Raw genomic sequence first — 20474 nt, 5'->3', positions numbered from 1 at the left:
TCAGTTGGTTAAGCGACTGCCTTCGGCTCAGGTCATGATCCTGGAGTCCCGGGATCGAGTCCCGCATCAGGCTACCTGCTCGGCGGGGAGTCTGCTCCTCCCTCTGACCCTCCCCCCTCTCATGTGCTCTCTCTCTCTCTCTCTCTCTCTCTCATTCTCTCTCTCAAATAAATAAATAAAATCTAAAAAAAATTTTTTTTATTTAATAGCCAATCTCTAAATTTAATTTTAAGCCAGATTTTTATACGAACATGAATGAAAATTGAATGTTCCTAGTATTCTTCTGCTTCTAGAAGCATCTGGTCTTAGACCATATCTATTTATAATTTGAAAGCTAGTATTTTTCCTTGATATATTAGTAGCAAAATATGAATATATTGTACACAATATTTTGGGGAGTTAGTAAGATAATTTTCTTCAGAGTTTCTATTAAAGTTAATACTATGTCAGATTAATAATTTGTTCAATCACTTTTGCTGTGGGCCTTTTCCATGAAAATAGGAATTTTTAAAATCTCAATCCTGGGGGCGCCTGGGTGGCTCAGTTAAGCGTCTGCCTTCAGCTCAGGTCATGATCCTGGAGTCCCAGGATCGAGCCCCACGTCTGGCTCCCTGCTCAGTGGGCAGTCTGCTTCTCCCTTGCCTTCCCCCCCCCCCGCTCCTTCTCTCTCTGTTTCTCTCTCACTCACTCTCTCAAATAGATAAATAATTAAAAAAATCTTGGCACCTGGGTGGCTCAGATGGTTAAGCGTCTGCCTTCAGCTCAGGTCATGATCCCAGGGTCCTGGGATCGAGTCCCACATCGGGCTCCCTGCTCCTTGGGAGCCTGCTTCTCCCTCTGCCTCTCTCTCTCTGTCTCTCATGAATAAATAAATAAAATCTTTAAAAAAAAAAAATCTTAATCCTGTTCCAGGACTTGTTTCATTCCTATTTAATATAAAGCTTTTTTGGAACATATTTAAATCCCTTCGTACACTAGATGATAATGTAAACAAGGAGTGGATTATTAGCTAATTAATAGAGCAGTTGAATGATGATGGTTGGGAAACTGCGTACTCTGTATTTATATTCCTCTTAACTCCTGGCTAATTTGCCCATTTTTTGTTTTAATCAGCCACTTAGACTTCGTTACCAAGTGGTAGTCTTGGTTAATTCTTCTTAGAGGTATTTGACTGTGATATTCTATTATCAGAAGCCAAGTATCCTTTATTTCACATTATTTCATTAGTGCTTTTGGTGGCTTTTCTAAAATTTCACTTATATTAGATTTTTAAGACATTAGAAAAAAATGTTTTAAAGCATTTATATTTTTGATGGACTGAGATTATCATTTTTTTCCTATATATATGTATTTCCTTGTATTAAGAATGTTCACACATATAATGCTCATATAATGAACTAAAGATTCCTCGTCCTGTTCCTTTGTTTGATTTCTTTCTTTCTTCTCTCTTCTTTTATCTAAGCTATATATTCACATAGTGTATAGGGTCAAAGAGATCTAGAAGACTTTATTACCAAAAAGCATGAGAGGAAAAAAAATATGTTGAAAGCACAAAGGTCTATGGCATAGTGATTGAGGATTATGTGAAATTTTAGGTAATTCACAGGACATCCATTGGTTTGGTTATAAGCGACAAGTACCATGGAAGGAAAGGCTGTCTGTCTTAGTTTAAGGTAAATGAATTAGTGTCTAAAATGGCCCAGGTTATTAAATAAATACCAGTGACTAGGGCGCCTGGGTGGCTTAGTCGTTAAGCGTCTGCCTTCGGCTTGGGTCATGATCCCGGATCCTGGGATTGAGCCCCGCGTCGGGCTTTCTGCTCAGCGGGAAGCCTTCTTCTCACTCTCCCACTCTCCCTGCTTGTGTTCCCTCTCTCACTGTGTCTCTCTCTGTTAAATAAATAAAATCTTTAAAAAATAAAAATAAAAAAATAAATACCAGTGACTGAATTATAGAGAGCGTCTTGTAGATGTTTCTTTATTTTATTTTTTTCTAAAGATTTTATATTTGAGAGAGCATGTACATGCGTGCACGAGATCAAGGAGAGGGGCAGAGAGAATCTTCAAGCAGACTTCCTGCTGAGTGGGGAGCCTGATGTGGGGCTGGATCACACGACCCATGAGATCACGACCTGAGCTGAAACCAAGAGTCAGATGCTCAACTAAGTGAGCCACCCAGGCGCCCCAAGATCGTTTCTTTATAATGATAGTTTCTTCAGTAGATGTTCCAAGAAATTCCTGTTAATTATTATGCCATAACCAGATTTCTAGGTTTTAAGGAATTAATACTCATTGAACTATATCTAGGTCAAAATAAGTACTAACGGTAATACGTCTTTTCTTTGATTCAGAAATTCAACTTAGAATCTTATAGTCTCTCAAATTGTCATGAATAGAATGTGTTTATTGTGTATGCTGAAGGGAATTGTAAGCTCTTAAGAAAGATTAATATTATCTATGTTCCAAGAATAACTTGTTTCAATGGAGAACATGTTACTATACCCTAAAAAATTTAAACACCTTTCAAAATTAAAAGTATTCGTACATTAGGTACATATTTAGTTTAGCACATATGGCATTAATTTTATTTTTATATATATGTGTATAGTACACACACCTCACAGTGTTTCTTCCTTGTCGCTGGTGAGTAGATACGTTAATATTTTTAAGGAGAAAATAAACTTTTTCTTTCATGTAATTCATTTTATTTTATTTTTTTAAGTTTTAAATTCCAGTTAGTTAACATACAGTGTAATACTAGTTTCAGGTGTGCAATATAGTGATTCATCACTTCCATACACTACCTGGTACTCATCACAAGTATACTCCTAATTCCCATTAATTAAGGATGGATCTCCCCATCCACCTCCATCTAGTAACCATTGTTCTCTATTAAACTTTTTGTTTTCTAGAAGAAAAGTGTTGCTCTCTCAAAAAAGTGATAGGAAGAACTCAGAACTTTTCAGGAGAGAGCCACAAAATTATGTGATTTCTCTTTGATCTTCTCATTTGGTTAACCGTGTTGGAGCAGGTTATGTTCATTTATATTGAGAAGTAAGAGTGGTGAAATCTCACTGAGAAGCTACATGTGTTACTTTGACCTTACATCCCTTTAAGAAGTGAGATTACCTTTATTTTTTAAAAGATTTTATTTATTTGAGTGAGAGAGAGCAAGAAAGCACGAGTGAGGGTAAGGGGCAGAGGGAGAGGGGGGGAAGCAGACTCCCCACTGAGCCGGGGGCCCAACTCGGGGCTCTAACTCAGGACCCTGGGATCATGACCTGAGCCAAAGGCAGACACTTAACCAACTAAGCCACCCTGGTGCCCCAAGTAAGATTGCTTTTAGAGTATACTTTTGCCTTAGTAATATTTCACTGAAACTAGAGGAGTCAGTGCTCCCCAAATTGATACATGAATTGGATGCAGTTCTAGACATAATCTCATCAGGCTTTTCTGCAGACATTTACAAGCTGATTTTTCAATTTGTATGGAAGTTAAGAGGATCTAGAATATCCAAAGGAATCTTGAAAGTAAGAACTAGCACACTTCAGTGCTGAAAGGAAATATTGATGTGTTCTTTTGGTGTGGAAATTTCTTGAATTCTCTTATAAATTCAGCAGGACTAGCTTTTATATATTGGACTTGTATAAAATTGAAATATACATACATTGTACCGTGACCTATCTAAACCATGTAAGTTCGTCTTTCACATGTTGGTCAGCTAATGATGAATTTTAATTATCTTCTGCTGTTGTGTGAAGGGGCTTGGCCACAGGATGATGGTTGTATTTGTTTCCTTATCCTCTTCTCACCTCCAACAAAGCCATCCCTTATTTTGTAGGGGTCTTAACATTTTTCCTTTATGTAATTGTCATTCTTCTTACCACATCATGTCTGCCATGGATATTATTCTTACATACTTGGGGGTGTAGTGTATCTGAGTGTGCAGTGAGGAAGTTCATAATATTTATGTGTAACAAAACTTAAAAATTGTGGCCTTAAACTAGTAGAAGTTTATTTTTCCTACATGACAAAAAGTCTAGTGTAGGGTTAGGGAAGTGTTGTAAAGCTCCTGAGCTCTCTTAGTTTTTGAACTAACCCAGCATCATTAAGGATGTCTCCATGGCTGGCAAGAGATAGCAGAGCCAGTGTCAAAATGTCCTTGAAGGTCTTCTCTGCCTCCAACTTTTGAACATTCCCCCAAACCCATTTCTCCATAGTCTGCCCCAACTTTGATTTAATACCCTCGTATCTAGGAGGTTTTAATATCAAGTGTGTTCTGAGACCCAGGTGCACAAATCCACTTCTCCACATGAGTCCTATTAAGACTCCCCCCCCCCCCCCCCCCACTGCCCCTGCCATGATCTCAAACTGTATTCACCTGGTTTTTTTCAATACCATCTTCTGGTTGGTCACCAAGCCCTTTTGATTAATTATTATTTATTTAGAAGTTGTTTCTGTTTCTGTTTATTCTATATTTGATTGGAACCACCCTAATCCCAAGACATCAATAGCAGCTACTGATTGTGATTCCTACTACAGTTTCATGTATTTCAGTTATTCTTTATGATTATTTACATTTTAAATATTTCACTTCACAGGTACTTTCTAGGGGTGCCTGGGTGGTTCAGTTAAGTGTCTGCCTTCGGCTCCAGATGTGATCTCAGTGTCCTGGGATCGAGCCCTGCGTCGGGCTCCCTGCTTGACAGGGAGCCTGCTTCTCCCACTGCCGCTCCCCATGCTTTTGCTCTCTTGCTCTCTCTCTGTCAAATAAATAAATAAAATCTAAAAAAACAAAACAAAAAACCAGGTACTTTCTATTTAGATCTTTGAGTATACCAGCCAAGAAATAGCATTGGGCATAATTTAAGGACCTTTGACAAGGGTATATATAGGGGTTAGGATAGGTTAGTTTTTACCGTCTAATTTCCTTTGAAATACAGCAGTGAATTTTGGAATCTGGTTCCTGCTGCCCCCGCCCCCAACATAAGACATAAGATGGTAACTCCATACCTTTGTTAGACAGAACTTCTTATTTATTCCTCAGGTAAGCAGTTAACTAGCTGATGTAGTATCTCCTGGAAAAGATATAATGAAGTTCTTTACCTTTATTTCCTGAGGGAGAATTGCTTTTTGGATAATTAATTAATTTTAGGTTATGTTCTTTTATTTTTCTTAAAGATTTTATTATATCGCGCGTGTGAACCTGGGGGCAGGCGGAGGGAGAGGGAGAAACAAACTCCCTGCTCAGCGGGAAGCCTGCTTCTCCCTCTCCCACTCCCCCTGCTTGTGTTCCCTCTCTCGCTGTGTCTCTCTCTGGCAAATAAATAAATAAAATCTTAAAAAAAATAAAAAGGGGAAATTTGGAGACAGATGTGCACACAGGGAGAATGCCATCTGAGCATAAAGATGGCCTTCTACAGGCAAGGAGAGGGGCCTGGAGTAGATCCTTCCCTTCACAGCCAACCCTACCTACATCTGATTTCAGATTTTTATCTTCAAGAACTGTGAGACAATACATTCTGTTGTTTAAGCTATTCAGTTTGTGGTCATGGCAACCCTAGGAAACTAATGCAGTTCTTTATGAAAATCCTCCATTGCCCTTAATAAGAATTCCTTTCAGATTCTGGTTGACTGTCAGTTCTTGATTTTTGGGAGGATGTGGGGGATTATGTTTTTTCTAAATCTTGGTAACTATTTTAGCTTCTGGAGAAGTTGAGTTAGAGATTGATGTGTTTTCTTATGATGTATTATATACCTTTGCCCTGTTATGGATGATTATCTTCACTTGTTTTAAGGGCTATGAAATGCATTATTCTTCTAGGTTTCCTTGAGTTGCCTTGTCACTTGAATATCAAAATGTTCTTTCCTGTTGCATCAGAGCAGGCCCATCTCCCCAAAGCACACACACATATTTCTTAGTCCTGAAACTCTATATTTGCATTTTCTTTAAGCAAAAACGTATGCACTGAATATAAGTCCTCAAATATCTAGAGAAATGGTGTTCTTTCCAGATTTCACCATATTGTCTTCAATGCTGTGAGCTTATTTAATTGGGAGAATTCTTTGGGTGATATAATTTAATACTGAATGTTGTCACCATGGAAAAATGAACTCCTTCCAGATTCCCTTTTTGAGAAAGTCATTGTTGGGTATGTTTTTCAGCCAGGAACATGCTGTACCAGATTTATTAAAATTGGTTCAGTGTTTTGTTTCTTTTTCTAATATCAAATAGAAATATGCAAAAAAAAAAAGAAATGGAAATAATTGTGTTGTGGTAGCCTATGAAATGGTGAACATGTTATATATAAGGTTTTATTAATAGGCAGTGAACTTGGAATTTTTTCCTTAAATGAATACCTTTTACTAGTAGCAAAAATATGAAGTTTTGGGGCACCTGGGTGGCTCAGTTGGTTAAGCGACTGCCTTCAGCTCAGGTCATGATCCCAGGGTCCTGGGATCGAGTCCCACATCGGGCTCCCTGCTCTGCGGGAAGCCTGCTTATCCCTCTCCCACTCCCCCTGCTTGTGTTCCCTCTCTCGCTGTGTCTCTGTCAAATAAATAAAATCTTAAAAAAAAAAATATGAAGTTTTGGGGGGCACAAACTGAAGAAAGTCACGTATTCTAATAAAAAATAAAAGAAGTAACATAGATTTTTAGATTTTTTACTTCCCTTATTTTATTTCCAGTGCCCTTTTTTTCTTTTTCTTTTCTTTTCTTTTCTTTTTCTTTCTTTTTTTTTTTTTGAGAGGGAGCAAGAGCGTTAAGTGCATGAGGGAGGAAATGGGCAGAGGGATGGGGAGAGAGAGAATCTTAAGCAGGCTTCACAGTGGAGCCCAATGCAGGGCTTAATCCCAGGACCCTGAGATCATGACCTGAGCCAAAATCAAGAGTGAGACGCTTACCTGTCTGAGCCACCCAGGCACCTCATTCAGTGACTATTCTTTAAAAGCGATTTTAGTTTTAGTTTTAGTTTTTATTTTTTTTTAAAGTGTAGGTAGTGGTTTAAAGAAGAGTCTTGCTGGAACCAGCTAACAATAAGACCATGGCTATCAAACTAGTTTTCTAAATAGAAAATGATTATTCCTTTAAGTGTTTCTGAAAATTGTATGGGTAGTCTTAGCATTCTAAAGAGTCTATAGTTATACGTATATCATTTGTTGTCACTTAAAAATTTGGGGCAGGAAAAATCACTACAGTGACCATTTCTTCCCATTTGTCAAGCCTATAGGTGACCCTCTAGTGTCTCATAAGATCTGGCAGTCTTCTGTCTTCTGTGGAGCCCTCTTTGATTATTCCATTCTTCATTTCTCTCTAACTTCTCTGAACTAGTATTTAGTTTTTAGCCACACAGTTTATAACATTTAAATCTGGTTGTTTCACCGACTAGATCTTGATTTTTGTCATACGAAGGAATAATTCCTTGTATTTGTGCTCTCCTGTACTCCCATATACACTTAAAGAGAAATCCTTTTTCCTCAAGTTTCAGAATTTACAATAAAAGACATTCATGATCTTGAGATGTAATAGGTTTGTAGTAAATATAGTTGAATGAGTTTCCCACTGAACATACTCTTTTTAATGTTTAGCACACTGTGAAACAACACTGAGTTTTTCTTGGACATTGGCATCTATTACTGGTTTGGAAACCTAACAAATTTATAGACCTTACTTGTCATTGGTTAATAAGATCTTAGGTTCTGAAGTCAGGCCGCCTGGGTTTTGATTTGGGCTCCATTACTTTGCTTTTCACCTTGTGACTCTTTCTGACTCAATGTCTTTATCTGTGAAAGAGGCGTGACCATAGTACTTGCTGCGTGATTTACTGTGAGAATTAACTAAGATTTTAATTAGATTTTATATATATAAAATGAGTTTTTATGTATTTTCATTATATGTATGTCATATATATAATATTTGGGAGCATTTTTGGCACTCAGGAAGTTCAACTTGGATTCATAATACAAATGTATGTTTTAGAAGGAAATATTGTAATATTTGACATTATTTTTACAACATTTCCAGGTTTGAAAACACAATGGCGGGAAACAGCCTTGTCCTACCCATTGTTCTTTGGGGTCGCAAAGCACCAACACATTGCATCTCAGCAGTACTTTTAACAGACGATGGGACCACAATTGTAACTGGATGCCATGATGGACAAATATGTCTCTGGGATCTTTCAGTAGAATTAGAAGTGAGTATTTGAAATGCCGATTGTATTTTTTAGACACAAGGAGTTTCTTAATAGATAAACAGTAGTCCCAGAATAATACTTGGTCTCATATTTTCTGTGAAATATGTTTTGACTCAAATTGCTATTATGCAGATTGATAATTTGTATTATTCATCAGAATTGACTTCTGCTGGTTTTTGGCTATTTGCAATTGTTATATGTACCCTAAGTGGCTTACTATGTTACATTTAAGATTTTTCAAAAGATGTTTATCCATACTGAAGCAAGTTTTGAAAAAGGTATTAAAAAATAGTTTTGAACATTTATACCTTCTAAGGTGAATGTCTTGAAGAGAGCAAAACTTTTTATAAGGCATAAATTTGATTATATTTATGGCCATTCTTTCCTACTGTGGAGTGCTCAGTGTGTTGTGCTCCTAGGCCTTCACAGTGGACAGACTAGGGAAATAGGAGTTGGGAATACACACACACACACACACACACACCACACTAATACCTCCAATTCTAGTATAACACCTCAGGATTTATTCTCCTTTTCCCCCCATTTTTTAATCTCCCTCTCTGGCAATTTTCCCCAGGGATTTTTCTGTAAAGGGTAATGGAGAAAATGGGGTGGTAGCTGGCATGGAATATAGGGCAAGCAAGTTGATTTTTTAAGTAATTTTTCTTGTTTTTGTTACAGCCTTATTGAGATAAAATTCACATACCATACAATTCACTCATTTAAAGAAATTATGTTATGTATACACACACACACACACACACACAATGGAATATTATTCAACAATAAAAAAGAATGAAATCATGCCATTTGGGACATGGATGGACCTCAGAGGGCATCATGCTAAGTGAAATAAGTCAGAGAAAGACAAATACTGTATGATCTCTCTTATATGTGGAATCTAAAAAATATATATATATTTTTAAAATGAAGCTCATAGTGAGCAGATTGGTGGTTGCAGGGGTGGGGATGGGAGAAATGGGTGAACTGTTTTTGTTTTTTTGTTTTTAGTTTAAATAAATTGAATTTAAAAAATAAAAAGTGTACATCACCACAGTCAATTTTATAACATTTTCATTACCTCAGAAACACCCTGTACTCTTTCACTGTCATTCCCAATATCCCCATTTCCTCCCAAAGCAACCACTAATCTGTTTTCTGTCTCTTTTTATAATGTGCAATATATGTAAGGATGTTAATTTGATATGGTAAATATCCCATATCCCAGATATAACTCCTGTGTAGGTTTGCCTGTTCTGGGCATTTCATATGCATGGAATGATACGTGGGTTTTTTGTGACTGCCTTTTTATTTTCAAAGTTTATCTGTATTATAGCATGTATCAATACTTCATTTTTTAAAAAATGGCCAAATAATAGTCCATTATATGAATATACTAAATTTAATATATCAGTTAATGGGCATTTGGGTTGTGTGTGCACTTTGGCCATATGGAATAATGCTGCTCTGCATATTTGTGTATGAGTTTTTGTGTGGACATGTGTGTGTTACCCTTAGGTATACACCTAGACATGGTATAGCTAGAACTGGAAAAATGTACACATTGAATGACATGTGAAGGCTAGGTATACATGCTGAAAAGTAGCTGGGAAGTGTCATAAAATGTATATGCCTCCAGGATTGATAGCGACCTAAATATGAATCATCAGTGTAGTTGTGAAGAGAAAAAATACCACACCACATTTTACTGGAATGATTACAAGCAATGAGACTCACTTATGAGAGCTTAGAAACAATTCTTTCACTAATTTTGTCACATAGATTTTACTAGAGTGTTATGTTTGTTTAAGTTCAAGTAAGAGGGATAAAGGTGACTGGGAGGAGTGAGAAGTGTTGGGGGATGGGAGTGGAGCTAGGAGAGAAATAGATCTTTTGAAAGATATTGAGGGAATTGGACTGTTTATCCAGGGGAAAAGAAAGCTAAATAAAAGTTGGCTTGGTTATTGTCTCTGATACATGTGGTCATTCAGAGCAGTTTCTTAAAGCCATCTTTTTTTTTTTCTTTAAACTGTAGAGAACTTCTGTTTAATGAATTGAATACATTTCTGTTCATTAAAGAAACATGTTGATTTATGAAAATATTAAACTTTTATATTTTTAGCTAACTTTGTACTTAATGAAGATATAGTCAGAAATATCGTTTCATTTACACATTTTTTTTTTTTTTTTGCTTTCCTCTGACAGTGGGTGGCAGAGCCATATATTCTAGTTTTATTTTACAAATGTTCATTGTCAGTATTTAGAAATACCATTGCTTTTTGGTATTTTGACTTGTGTACTGTGACTGTGTTACTCTCTTTTGGTTCCAGTAGTCTTTTTCTAGATTTTTCTAGACTTCTACTTGTTCAAGCGTCAGCCGTATTTTATTCTTTTTGATTCTATTGTAAATATGATTACTTTCTTAATTTCTCCTTTAGCTATTTTGTTGTTAGTGTATAGAAGTGCAACTGATTTTTGTATGTTTATTTTGTATCCTGTAGCTTTACTCAATTTGTTGATTAGTTCTAGCAGTCTTTTGGTAGAGTCTCTAGGATATATAGGATCATGTCATCTGCAAACAGAAAATTTTACTTCTTTCTGATTTGCATGCCTTTTATTTATTTTTCTTGCCTAATTGCTCTGGCTTAGACTTTCAGTACTATGTTGAGTAGCAGTAGGAAGAGTGAATATTCTTGTCTTGTTCCTGATCTTAGAGGAAAGGCTTTTAGTTTTTCACTGTTGAGTATTATGTTAGCTGTGAGCTGTCATTTATAGCCTTTGTAAAGTTGAGGTACATTCCTTCTATATTCATTTTGTTGAGAGTTTTTACTTATGAAAGGATATTGAATTTTGTCAAAAGGTTTATTGCCTCTATTAAGATGATCATGTGAAGTTTATACTTCATTCAAAAATTTTTATTTTTCTAGATTATGGTGGGAGTAAAGTCTAATTCTAGTTACTTGTTATGGCTGAAAGTGGAATTTTCCGACAAAGCCATGTATATTTGAAATAAAACTATTGGTAAAGTTGTTTTCTTGGGAGAAATTAAATAATTGACCAATAGCATAATTTTTAGTGGAAGACTACTGAATCTCTATATGGAGGTGGGGTTGGATGTATGAGAAAATTTTGGCAGTATGGGAAAACTTTCTAGGCCCATTCTAACTATAAACAATGGTTGATTCTTAGATAATTAAAATAGAAATTTACCCTTTGAAGAAAAAAGTGCATATTATATAACTAAGCAAAAAAAGATTGAAATTTTCTCTTAATTGTAATTTTTTTTTTTAAGATTTTTATTTATTTATTTGACACACAGAGAGAGACAGCGAGAGAAGGAATACAAGCAGGGGGAGTGGGAGAGGGAGAAGCAGTCTTCCCGTTGAGCAGGGAGCCCGATGCGGGGCTCGATTCCAGGACTCTGGAATCATGACCTGAGCCGAAGGCAGACGCGTAACGACTGACCCACCCAGGCACCCCTCTTAATTGTAATTATACAAAAGATGACTAGAATTTTATTTGGAAAATCTCTTTATTTGTTACATACCAGAACTATAGAACAATATCAGTACTCTTCCCGTGGAATATTTAATTTTGAACAATTTAGCTTTACTAATAAATGAGGATAAATTGTTTGCAAAATGGACACCAGGACGGGTACAAAGGGACTTTGTTACATTCTGTTCTTTTTTTTTTTTTAAGATTTTATTTATTTATTTGAGAGAGAGGGAGAGAATGAGAGAAAGCACAACCCAGGGGGATCAGCTTAGGGAGAGGGAGAAGCAGACTCCCCGCTGAGCAGGGAGCCCGACGCAGGGCTCGATCCCAGCACCCTGGGATCATGACCTGAGCCAAAGGCAGATGCTTAACCGACTGAGCCACCCAGGAGCCCCTATATTCTGTTCTTTTAACTGGGTATTGAGTATGTGGTCACTCAGTGTATTCTTTATATCTTATATGTATATTATAAATGTTATTTGTATGTATTAAATATTTAATTGAAAAACACATCCTGAAATAACCTAAGGCCCTGAAGTAACCTGAAGTAATAACATGCCATTTGGTACAAAACAGATAAATGTGGGGGGCTGATTGCGAGACTATTTTAGAATAGTGGGTATTAAGCCTTTCTTTCTGTAAGGCACTGTGTCACTAAATCATTGGTCTGTGAAGGTCATTCTTCGTTCCTGATAGTTAATGTTGCTATCAGCATTTGGGAGGGTGCCTGTCCTCTATTTTTTTGAGTTTTGAGTGTGTTAATCTAGAGACTCTAAATATGTTTTCAGGTCAATGAGCATATTATTTAAGAAATGAGTGGGGTTAAATTATTTTATTACTAACTCACATTCTTAATCTGATTCTTCAGTACACTGTAGCTTAGTGCTTAAGACTGCCCTTGTTTGACCTCTAGCTCTGTCACTCTCTGTATGTGTTGGGCAAACAATGTTATCTGTTGGTGTTCCAATTTTGACTTAAGAGCTACCTGGTGGGGTGATTATGAGCATTAAGTGGGTGGGGGGTCACTGTTGTGTTACTCTCAATTCTTCTCAAATCTGTATCTGTATGTTTATATTGAATATTTAACAGGATTCCTAAAAATTAATTTTTAAAAATTTGGTACTTATATCAACATATTTGTGTATTTCTAGGTTAATCCTCGAGCGCTGTTGTTTGGTCACACAGCCTCAATCACCTGTTTGTCTAAAGCTTGTGCTTCTAGTGACAAACAGTATATTGTGAGTGCATCTGAAAGTGGGCAAGTATTTTCTTATTCACTTTTTTCCTCATAAGTCTTTATTGCAAATAGTACCAGTGTATTAGTGAGTAAGGAATTTTTTTTTTCTTTTTGAAGTATCTTTTAAATAAATGCTTCAGTTGTTTGAACTTAAAGATATTTGGAATATGGTTTTATAAATGTGAATTTTATCTTTATTAATGATTTTTGTGATACTTTTTTCATAATTTATGATTTTTTGTCTTGCTTTTGAGAAACTCAGAATACCTCATAAGTTAAAGCTTGATCACTAATCCCCATGGTATTTTTATTGAGTTGGCAGACAACTGAATGATGATTAGGCTAGCATAAGTTTGGAAGATGAAGCCGTGCAAAGGTCATATAGTTGTATTCATATATGTTAATACACTAAGGTAATTATATATTCCTGAGTCTTAGAATATAACTTGTTTTGAGAGAGAGAGAAATTAAGCTAATAGTCATAGGGTTCAGAGTGAGGAGTTTCTAAACTTTTCTGGTGCTTAGAAAACTATATACATAATATGTTATTGAAGGGAGTTGGGGACCTACAAGTGAATTATTTAAGAAGTTGTTTCCTCCCATTAACCCCTCATAATTTATGAACTTGAAAAGAACCTTGCGTAACTGTAACAAGAAGAGGCAGCATCAGGTAAAAAGTACAGTCCCTTTTGGTCAATTAAAGGATAATTCATATTAGCATGCAAGTAAGATTGAACATCCTTTGAAAAATTGTTTCATATCATGTGAGATATAAGAAAGGGTATCTTGAAGAAAGCCCTGAGAATATTAGCATCACTGCATTTTATTAATGCTGTGTTCTGTTAAATAAAGCTTGTTTCTTCAAAAGACAAAGACATATTGATATTTCTAATTTGGAATGCTGTATCTTTATTTGAGATGGAAGCTTTTTTATGCACTTGATAAAACATGCAATAAATACTGAATCAAAATTGGAATATTATATTTAATTTGCAAAGGTTTGGAATTAAGTTGGTTTTAATTTTTGTGTTGTCCTAAATTTTCTAGCTATGCTGATAATTAATGGAAAATCCCGGTGGTTTGAATTAAAAGTTTATTTCTTGTTTTTGTCACTTGACCCTGGTATATCATTGGGGCTCTGCTTCACTATCATCCTTTGAGGTTGAGGGTAAAAGGAGCAACCACTGACAGAAGCAGCCACTGTCTGGAATGGAGGCAGAGGAGAAAGAAAGTTCTTGAGGCCCTTGTATCACTTTGGCCAGAACTACTCACAAGACTTAACCAACCAAAAGGGAGCCAGGAAATGCAGTCCTACCATGTGCTCGGAAAGAATGTGGATCTAGGTGGGGGTGGGGAGGTTGGAGGGGAGGTTGGGTTGCTGAATGAGGACCAGAATTTTTCACAAACAGCAACAATGATTATACATTACTTTTCCCTGAAATATATCAGTTTTAATGAAAGATTAATTTTTAAGCTCCGTGACAAAGTTTGACAGTACTTTTAAAAATCAGATTTAAAGTTAGCTATTATTTTTGTTTTATAGAGAGATGTGTCTCTGGGACGTGAATGATGGCAGATGTATTGAGTTTACAAAATTAGCCTGCACACATACAGGTATACAGGTAAGTATCTATTTCGGTAACGGTTCAAGTCAGCACAACTTATTACAGGTATACAATTAAGTGTATTTTAAACATTGAGCCTAAATTTTTATATGAAAAATGGGTGGAGATGAGTAACAGGACAAGAAGACTACAATTGGGATAGTAAAAGTATTCCTGATCAGATGGTATGGTGGGGGATGTATTAAGTATAGGGGACTAATGGGGAAAGGTGGAGGGTAAGCCAGTTACCACTGCCACCTCTGCTCTTTCTGGCCTTCCTGATTACCCAAGTGAGAGCCCCTTTACAAGTTGGGTCATTCCTCTAGATCCTAAATAATGAATTCTCTCATGCTAGAGCCTTTATGATTCCATTCATGCTTGACAAAAATTGACCCACTTTACAGATCATATCCTGTTTATTACTTGTGCAGTTGGTCCTTGGGTACATTTTTTTGACTTTCTAACTGTTGAAGAAATGACTATTTCATATTTCTGCCTTATACAAGAATTTACATACGAATTTATAGTTTCTGACGTCTATTCCTGGTATTCCTTCTTACTCTTTCGTAATTGTCAAGTTTTTTGTCCTTCAATTTATGCATCATTTACTCTGTTGAATATTGGGAAAATCCCAAGTCCATTGAAAATATGATTTATGTTCTCAGTGGGGCAGGCAAGGGAAGAGAAGAGAACTAACTTTCACTGAGCACATACTGTTACGGTGTTTCATTTAGTCCTCCTCACATCATTACAAATGAGATAGGAGTATACTATTTTACACAGAAGGAAGCTGAGACCCAGAGTGATTAAATGACTTGTCCCAGTCTCACAGTGAGTCATTCCTGGCGCCAGGATCCCAAATCAGGTTCATCTTTCTATTCTTTCGGTTATATCATACTGTCTCCCTCAAACAAATACAGTCATTTATTGGGAAAGAAAACTTGTGCCAACACAAATTGGAAAAGCAATGGAAAATGTTTCAGGGTGAGGTGGTGGTTTGTGTAATAAAGTCTTTTTTTTTTTTTTTTTACTGTTTCTTACCCTCGCAAAGGCCTTTTAAAAACTGCTTCTTCAGTGTTGTTAGAGTGTATGCTTTTTATTTAAGGGGCATATGTTACTTATTTTTTATCATATGATGAATCATCAAGGTTTATAGAGAGAAAATGGATAATAAATGATAATATAATTAGTGATTTTATAGATTATTTAATGTCTTGAACTCATTGGATATAAACATTTTGACTGTTTTATAGTTCCATGATTTAAGAACTTTTGGTTTACATGTTAGGAAAAATTCTCTTTGTTTATTCAATATATTTTTAGTGCCTGTTCTTTCTCAGATCCTGTAATAGGTCCTGCATTTAACTTGGTAGCTGTCTCTAAGTAGAAGATGCTCTTTGACAGGTTCACTAGTGTGGGACAGTTGTTTCCTGTGTGATCTTCACTCTCTCAGGTCCAAGAGCGAGTTGTTTGTATAAGCAGAAATAGTAAACCTTGGTCACACTGGCACTTACTGAAATCACAAGGAGATGCCAACTTATTAAATTATCACATGGGAGATCCCTTTTTAATATTTGGAAAAATTGTTTCTCCATTCAGGATACTTTTTTGCTAGTATGAAAATGTCTAGGGAGCTAAATTTAGTGGTCAGAAGATTATTTGGGAGTATAACTTTAAAGCAAAAGGTGGGAGGCATTTATCAGGCAAGGCTAATAAAATATCCCTGCCCCCAGGAGAGAGTTCTTACTAACTGCAGTGCACGTGTCTCTCTGGGCTGGTGTCGGGTGGGTACTGACAGAGTTTGCTTCTCTGCACACATCTTCTCCTCCTCGACCCTCTTCCCCTTAGATGGGTCAGGGTTGCCTACGGTCACGTTATCATATGAGAGTGCCTGGCAGTCCCTGGAACCTCCAAGTTGTGTGTCCTGTTTTTTGGATCAACCTTCTAAGATCTGTAAATGCCCTCTGTGGTTGTCTGTGTTTTATTAGACCCCCCTCTTGGAGTCTAATTCCTAATAAACAGGATATGATCTGTAAAGTGGGTCAATTTTTGTCAATGCCCTTAGTTAATGTGCTCTGTGATCAGTATTTATGTTTAAGAAGTTGTATTTCTTCTTATCAGGGTACCCCATAGTTGAGAGAAGATTGTATTCCTTCACACACAATGTTGAGCCTGAGAACAGGACTGATGAGTGTGGGAGCAGACTGGACCAAGGTTCCTTAGTTATTTCCCCAGTTGTGGAGTGGTTACAGCATTGCCCTTTGTGCTCAGTCTAGCTTGCTGTCACGTGATTCGTGTAAGGTCCAATCCTTTGGGAACTAGTAGTCTGGTTGTTAGATGTCTTCACTTTCTAGTAATCCTCTAGGAGATTCATTCCACTTGGAGAATCACTTTTTTTTTTAAAGCTAGCGGGAGACAGGTCATTTGAGAAGTTGTTCGTCTTGTTTTGATAGTTATTCTTTTTTTTTTTTTAAGATTTTATTTATTTATTTGACAGAGAGAGAAACAGCGAGAGAGGAAACACAAGCAAGGGGAGTGGGAGAGGGAGAAGCAGGCTTCCCGCAGAGCAGGGAGTCCGATGCGGGGCTCGATCCCAGGACCCCAGGATCATGACCTGAGCCGAAGGCAGACGCTTAACGGCTGAGCCACTCAGGCGCCCCTTGATAGTTATTCTTTCTCTGCTCTTTGGTTGATGGAAACCCATCTTTTCCTTTTGAGTTATTCTTGGGATGAGTAACATGTAGATCATGATGGTGTTGGTTCTTCCTCTCTTTTTCTTCCACAAAGTATAAATATGCATTATGAGGATGATTTACATGGTTGTCTCATACTTTAGTCTGAAATAACACACTTAGGTTAATCAGAATTTATTGCTGATTATAACATGTTTGAACAACAGTCATCTTCTAAATTTTATTTGGTCATAACTAGTAATTATAAGCCTATACCCACCTATTCCCATTCATCTAAAATTCATGTTTTTGCTTTGCTTTGTGAAGAGATTCTTTTGCTTTGATTTGTGAAGCTGATTTTATTGAGGTGTTTTATGAATTCATTCAACAATCCTGTTTTAGATGCTGTAGGAGGATTAAAAATGAAGAATTACTGTGACTTCTGCTCCAAAATAATTCAAAAGGGAGGATGTTAGGAAAAGAATAATTTTTGTTAGATATTTTGAAATATTAATGTAACTTGATGGACGTGTATATATATATACATAGACACCTATAATAGGTGCCATATAGTACCTGTCTGGAAATATTACTGGAGAAATTGAGTGCCCTAATAAGCTTGATGAGTGCTTGCGAATCAAGTCTCAGAAGTAAAAGAGAACATTTAAAACTCTTTTTCCTTTTAGTTCTACCAGTTTTCTGTTGGAAATCAGAGAGAAGGAAGGCTTTTATGCCATGGCCACTATCCTGAAATCCTCGTTGTGGATGCCACCAGCCTTGAGGTGTTATACTCCTTAGTATCAAAGATCTCTCCAGACTGGATTAGCTCCATGAGTATTATCCGATCCCACCGAACACAAGGTCAGTGTGTGGTGCCCTTTAGGGACTTCGGCACCCTGACATGATGGATAGTTTACTGTAGAGTTCTGTATCATATATAACATATTTCATAAGCATTAAACATAGGTAAGAAGTTTGAGGGAAGTAATGGGGGCATCTATGGTTGGCAGAGTTGATGGGGGGCAGATCAAGAAGGGCCTTGTGTGCTAGCTAGGGAATTTGGGTTTCGTCCTGTAGATCAGGGGTTGGTAGACTTGTACTATAAGGGACCACATACTAAATATTCTAGGTTTTGCAGTCCACGGGATCTGTGTTTCATCTACTCCGTTCTGCCAGTGTTGCACAAAAGCACATAGTATGGAAATAAATGAGCCTGTCTGTGTTCTAATAAAACGTTATTTACAAAAAACTGCCAGTGGGCTGGATTTGATCAATGAGCTGTGGCTTTCTGGCCCTTGTTACAGATGTTGGACGGTCTCTGGTAAGAATCCTTGAAGGGTCTTAAGTTTTATTTTATTCTTTTAAAGATTTTATTTATTTATTTGAGAGAGAGCGACCATGGCTGGGGGGGGAGGAGGAGGGAGAAGGGCCGAGGGAGAGGGAGAAGCAGGCTCCCCGCTGAGCAGGGAGCCCAATGCAGGGGCTCCATCCCAGGACCCTGGGATTATGACCTGAGCCAAAGGCAGACGCTCAACCAACTGAGCCACCCAGGCACCCTGGGACTTGGTTTTAAGCATCACTTTGGTGGCATTGTTGCGAATGGTTTAGATGGGAGATGATTTTAATACCCCAGTCGAGCGTGGTGCAGGTCTGAGGTCCAGCAGTGGTTGTGGAAACAGAGTGGATGGGTTTGCAGCACTTCCCAAGGGCTCGTCTGCAGAGTATTGGTTCTGAAGTTTGTTAATAGGTATTAGTGAAAAAGGAGGGTTCTGTGGTCAAATATATTTGGGAGATGTTCAGTGAAATACAGTTGAACAGACTTCTTTAATCTGGGACCTTCTTAAGTAGAGGCTTTTTAATGCCTATTAGAGAATTACTGCTTTATTCAAGAGCATAGCAGTGAAAAAGAGATTCCACTTCATTTTCCAGGCAATGGGGAACTCATTATTAGCATGTTCACCTGTAATCTTAGTTACAGTCAATGTTTTCTTTAAAAAAGGACTGTATTTGTGATAAGCAGTTTGTACATTTTGAATTTTTACAGTATTTCCATATGAGATACACATGTACTCTGATCACAATAGGATAGAATGTCACTGATGAAAACTTCTGTGCTGTGCATGCAATTCTAAATGTTATCAGTTTATAATCTTGCAAGCATATGTAATTTTTAATCTGCATTTACCGTATTTTAGTCTTTGGATATTTGAGAATTTTAGCTATATTGGTATGTTCCACTTTTACTATAAATTGACAGATGTTAGTGTCTCCATACAGGCTCATGACTTGTAATCGCTGCATTCCAGTGCCTTACATTGTCTGGAGAACTATGTAATACAACAAGGTTTTTATTTAAGGACAGCAAATGGTTCTTTTTAATAATAGTAATAACCCATCTTGATTGACATGCTGAATGCTATACCTGTGTTTTGTTTGTCTTTTTCTTAAGATTTTATTTATTTATTTGAGAGAGAGCGTGAGAGAGAGCATGAGAGGGGAGAGGGTCAGAGGGAGAAGCAGACTCCCTGCCGAGCAGGGAGCCCAATGTGGGACTCGATCCCGGGACTCTGGGACCGTGACCTGAGCCAAAGGCAGTTGCCCAACCACTGAGCCACCCAGACGCCCCCTGTGGTGTGTCTTGATTCTCATAGCAACCCATTAAGCTAGGTACCATTGTTACTCATTTGTATTTGCTTACAGATAAGCAAGTTGAATTTAAGACAGGTTAAGTTATCCACAGTTCATTGGTTAGTTAGTGAAGATAATGAGATTTTCACGTATATCTCCCTCACTCTGGAGCCCGCATGAGACTGCTCCCAGTGTCTCTGCTCTCAGAGTTTCTTGTATGTTACCATGGCGCTGTGACTGCTTCCTTACCTGCAGCCTATGCATTTCCTTTTTAGATCATGTCTTCTCTTGATCACTGTCTATAGAGGATGTAATGTACCATAAAATGTCTAGAAGGCAGACAAAGTAGGTGGGACATTGGGGAAATGAGTGTCTTCAAGAAATAAAGTGAGTGTGCTCACCCATGATAAATAATTAAAAGTTGTGAATTTTGGAAGAATAAAAATTCTTTGTTAAATCATGAAGTAATCATAGTGATCAGGAACATTTGAAATTATTAAAAATCGGTTGATTAGAAATTTAAAAAATTCAAGTAGCTGCAAACAAGTTTTCCTTGAATTTCAAATTTGTGGTCTATTTTGTTTCAAAATCTGGCTTCTGTTATTTCATGAAATATAGAATTATGCTTTTATGCCAATT

General features: G+C 37.0%; 1 protein-coding gene across 1 annotated transcript in view; it reads left to right on the top strand.

Annotated features, from left to right (window-relative positions):
- Positions 1-20474, top strand: part of WDR7 (WD repeat domain 7) — a 345210-nt gene that overhangs the window by 15608 nt on the left and 309128 nt on the right. Inside the window, exons 2-5 of the mRNA XM_021686377.1 lie at positions 8025-8196; positions 12846-12956; positions 14479-14553; positions 17894-18068. Of these exons, the coding sequence (XP_021542052.1) occupies positions 8038-8196; positions 12846-12956; positions 14479-14553; positions 17894-18068 (520 nt within the window). The 5' untranslated portion in view covers positions 8025-8037. The remainder of the gene's footprint in view (positions 1-8024; positions 8197-12845; positions 12957-14478; positions 14554-17893; positions 18069-20474) is intronic.

Source organism: Neomonachus schauinslandi, chromosome 14, assembly GCF_002201575.2.
Source record: "Neomonachus schauinslandi chromosome 14, ASM220157v2, whole genome shotgun sequence".
Classification (NCBI taxonomy): domain Eukaryota; kingdom Metazoa; phylum Chordata; class Mammalia; order Carnivora; family Phocidae; genus Neomonachus; species Neomonachus schauinslandi.
The sequence above is the reverse complement of the archived record's forward strand: the minus strand, read 5'-3'. Positions and strand labels throughout refer to the sequence as shown.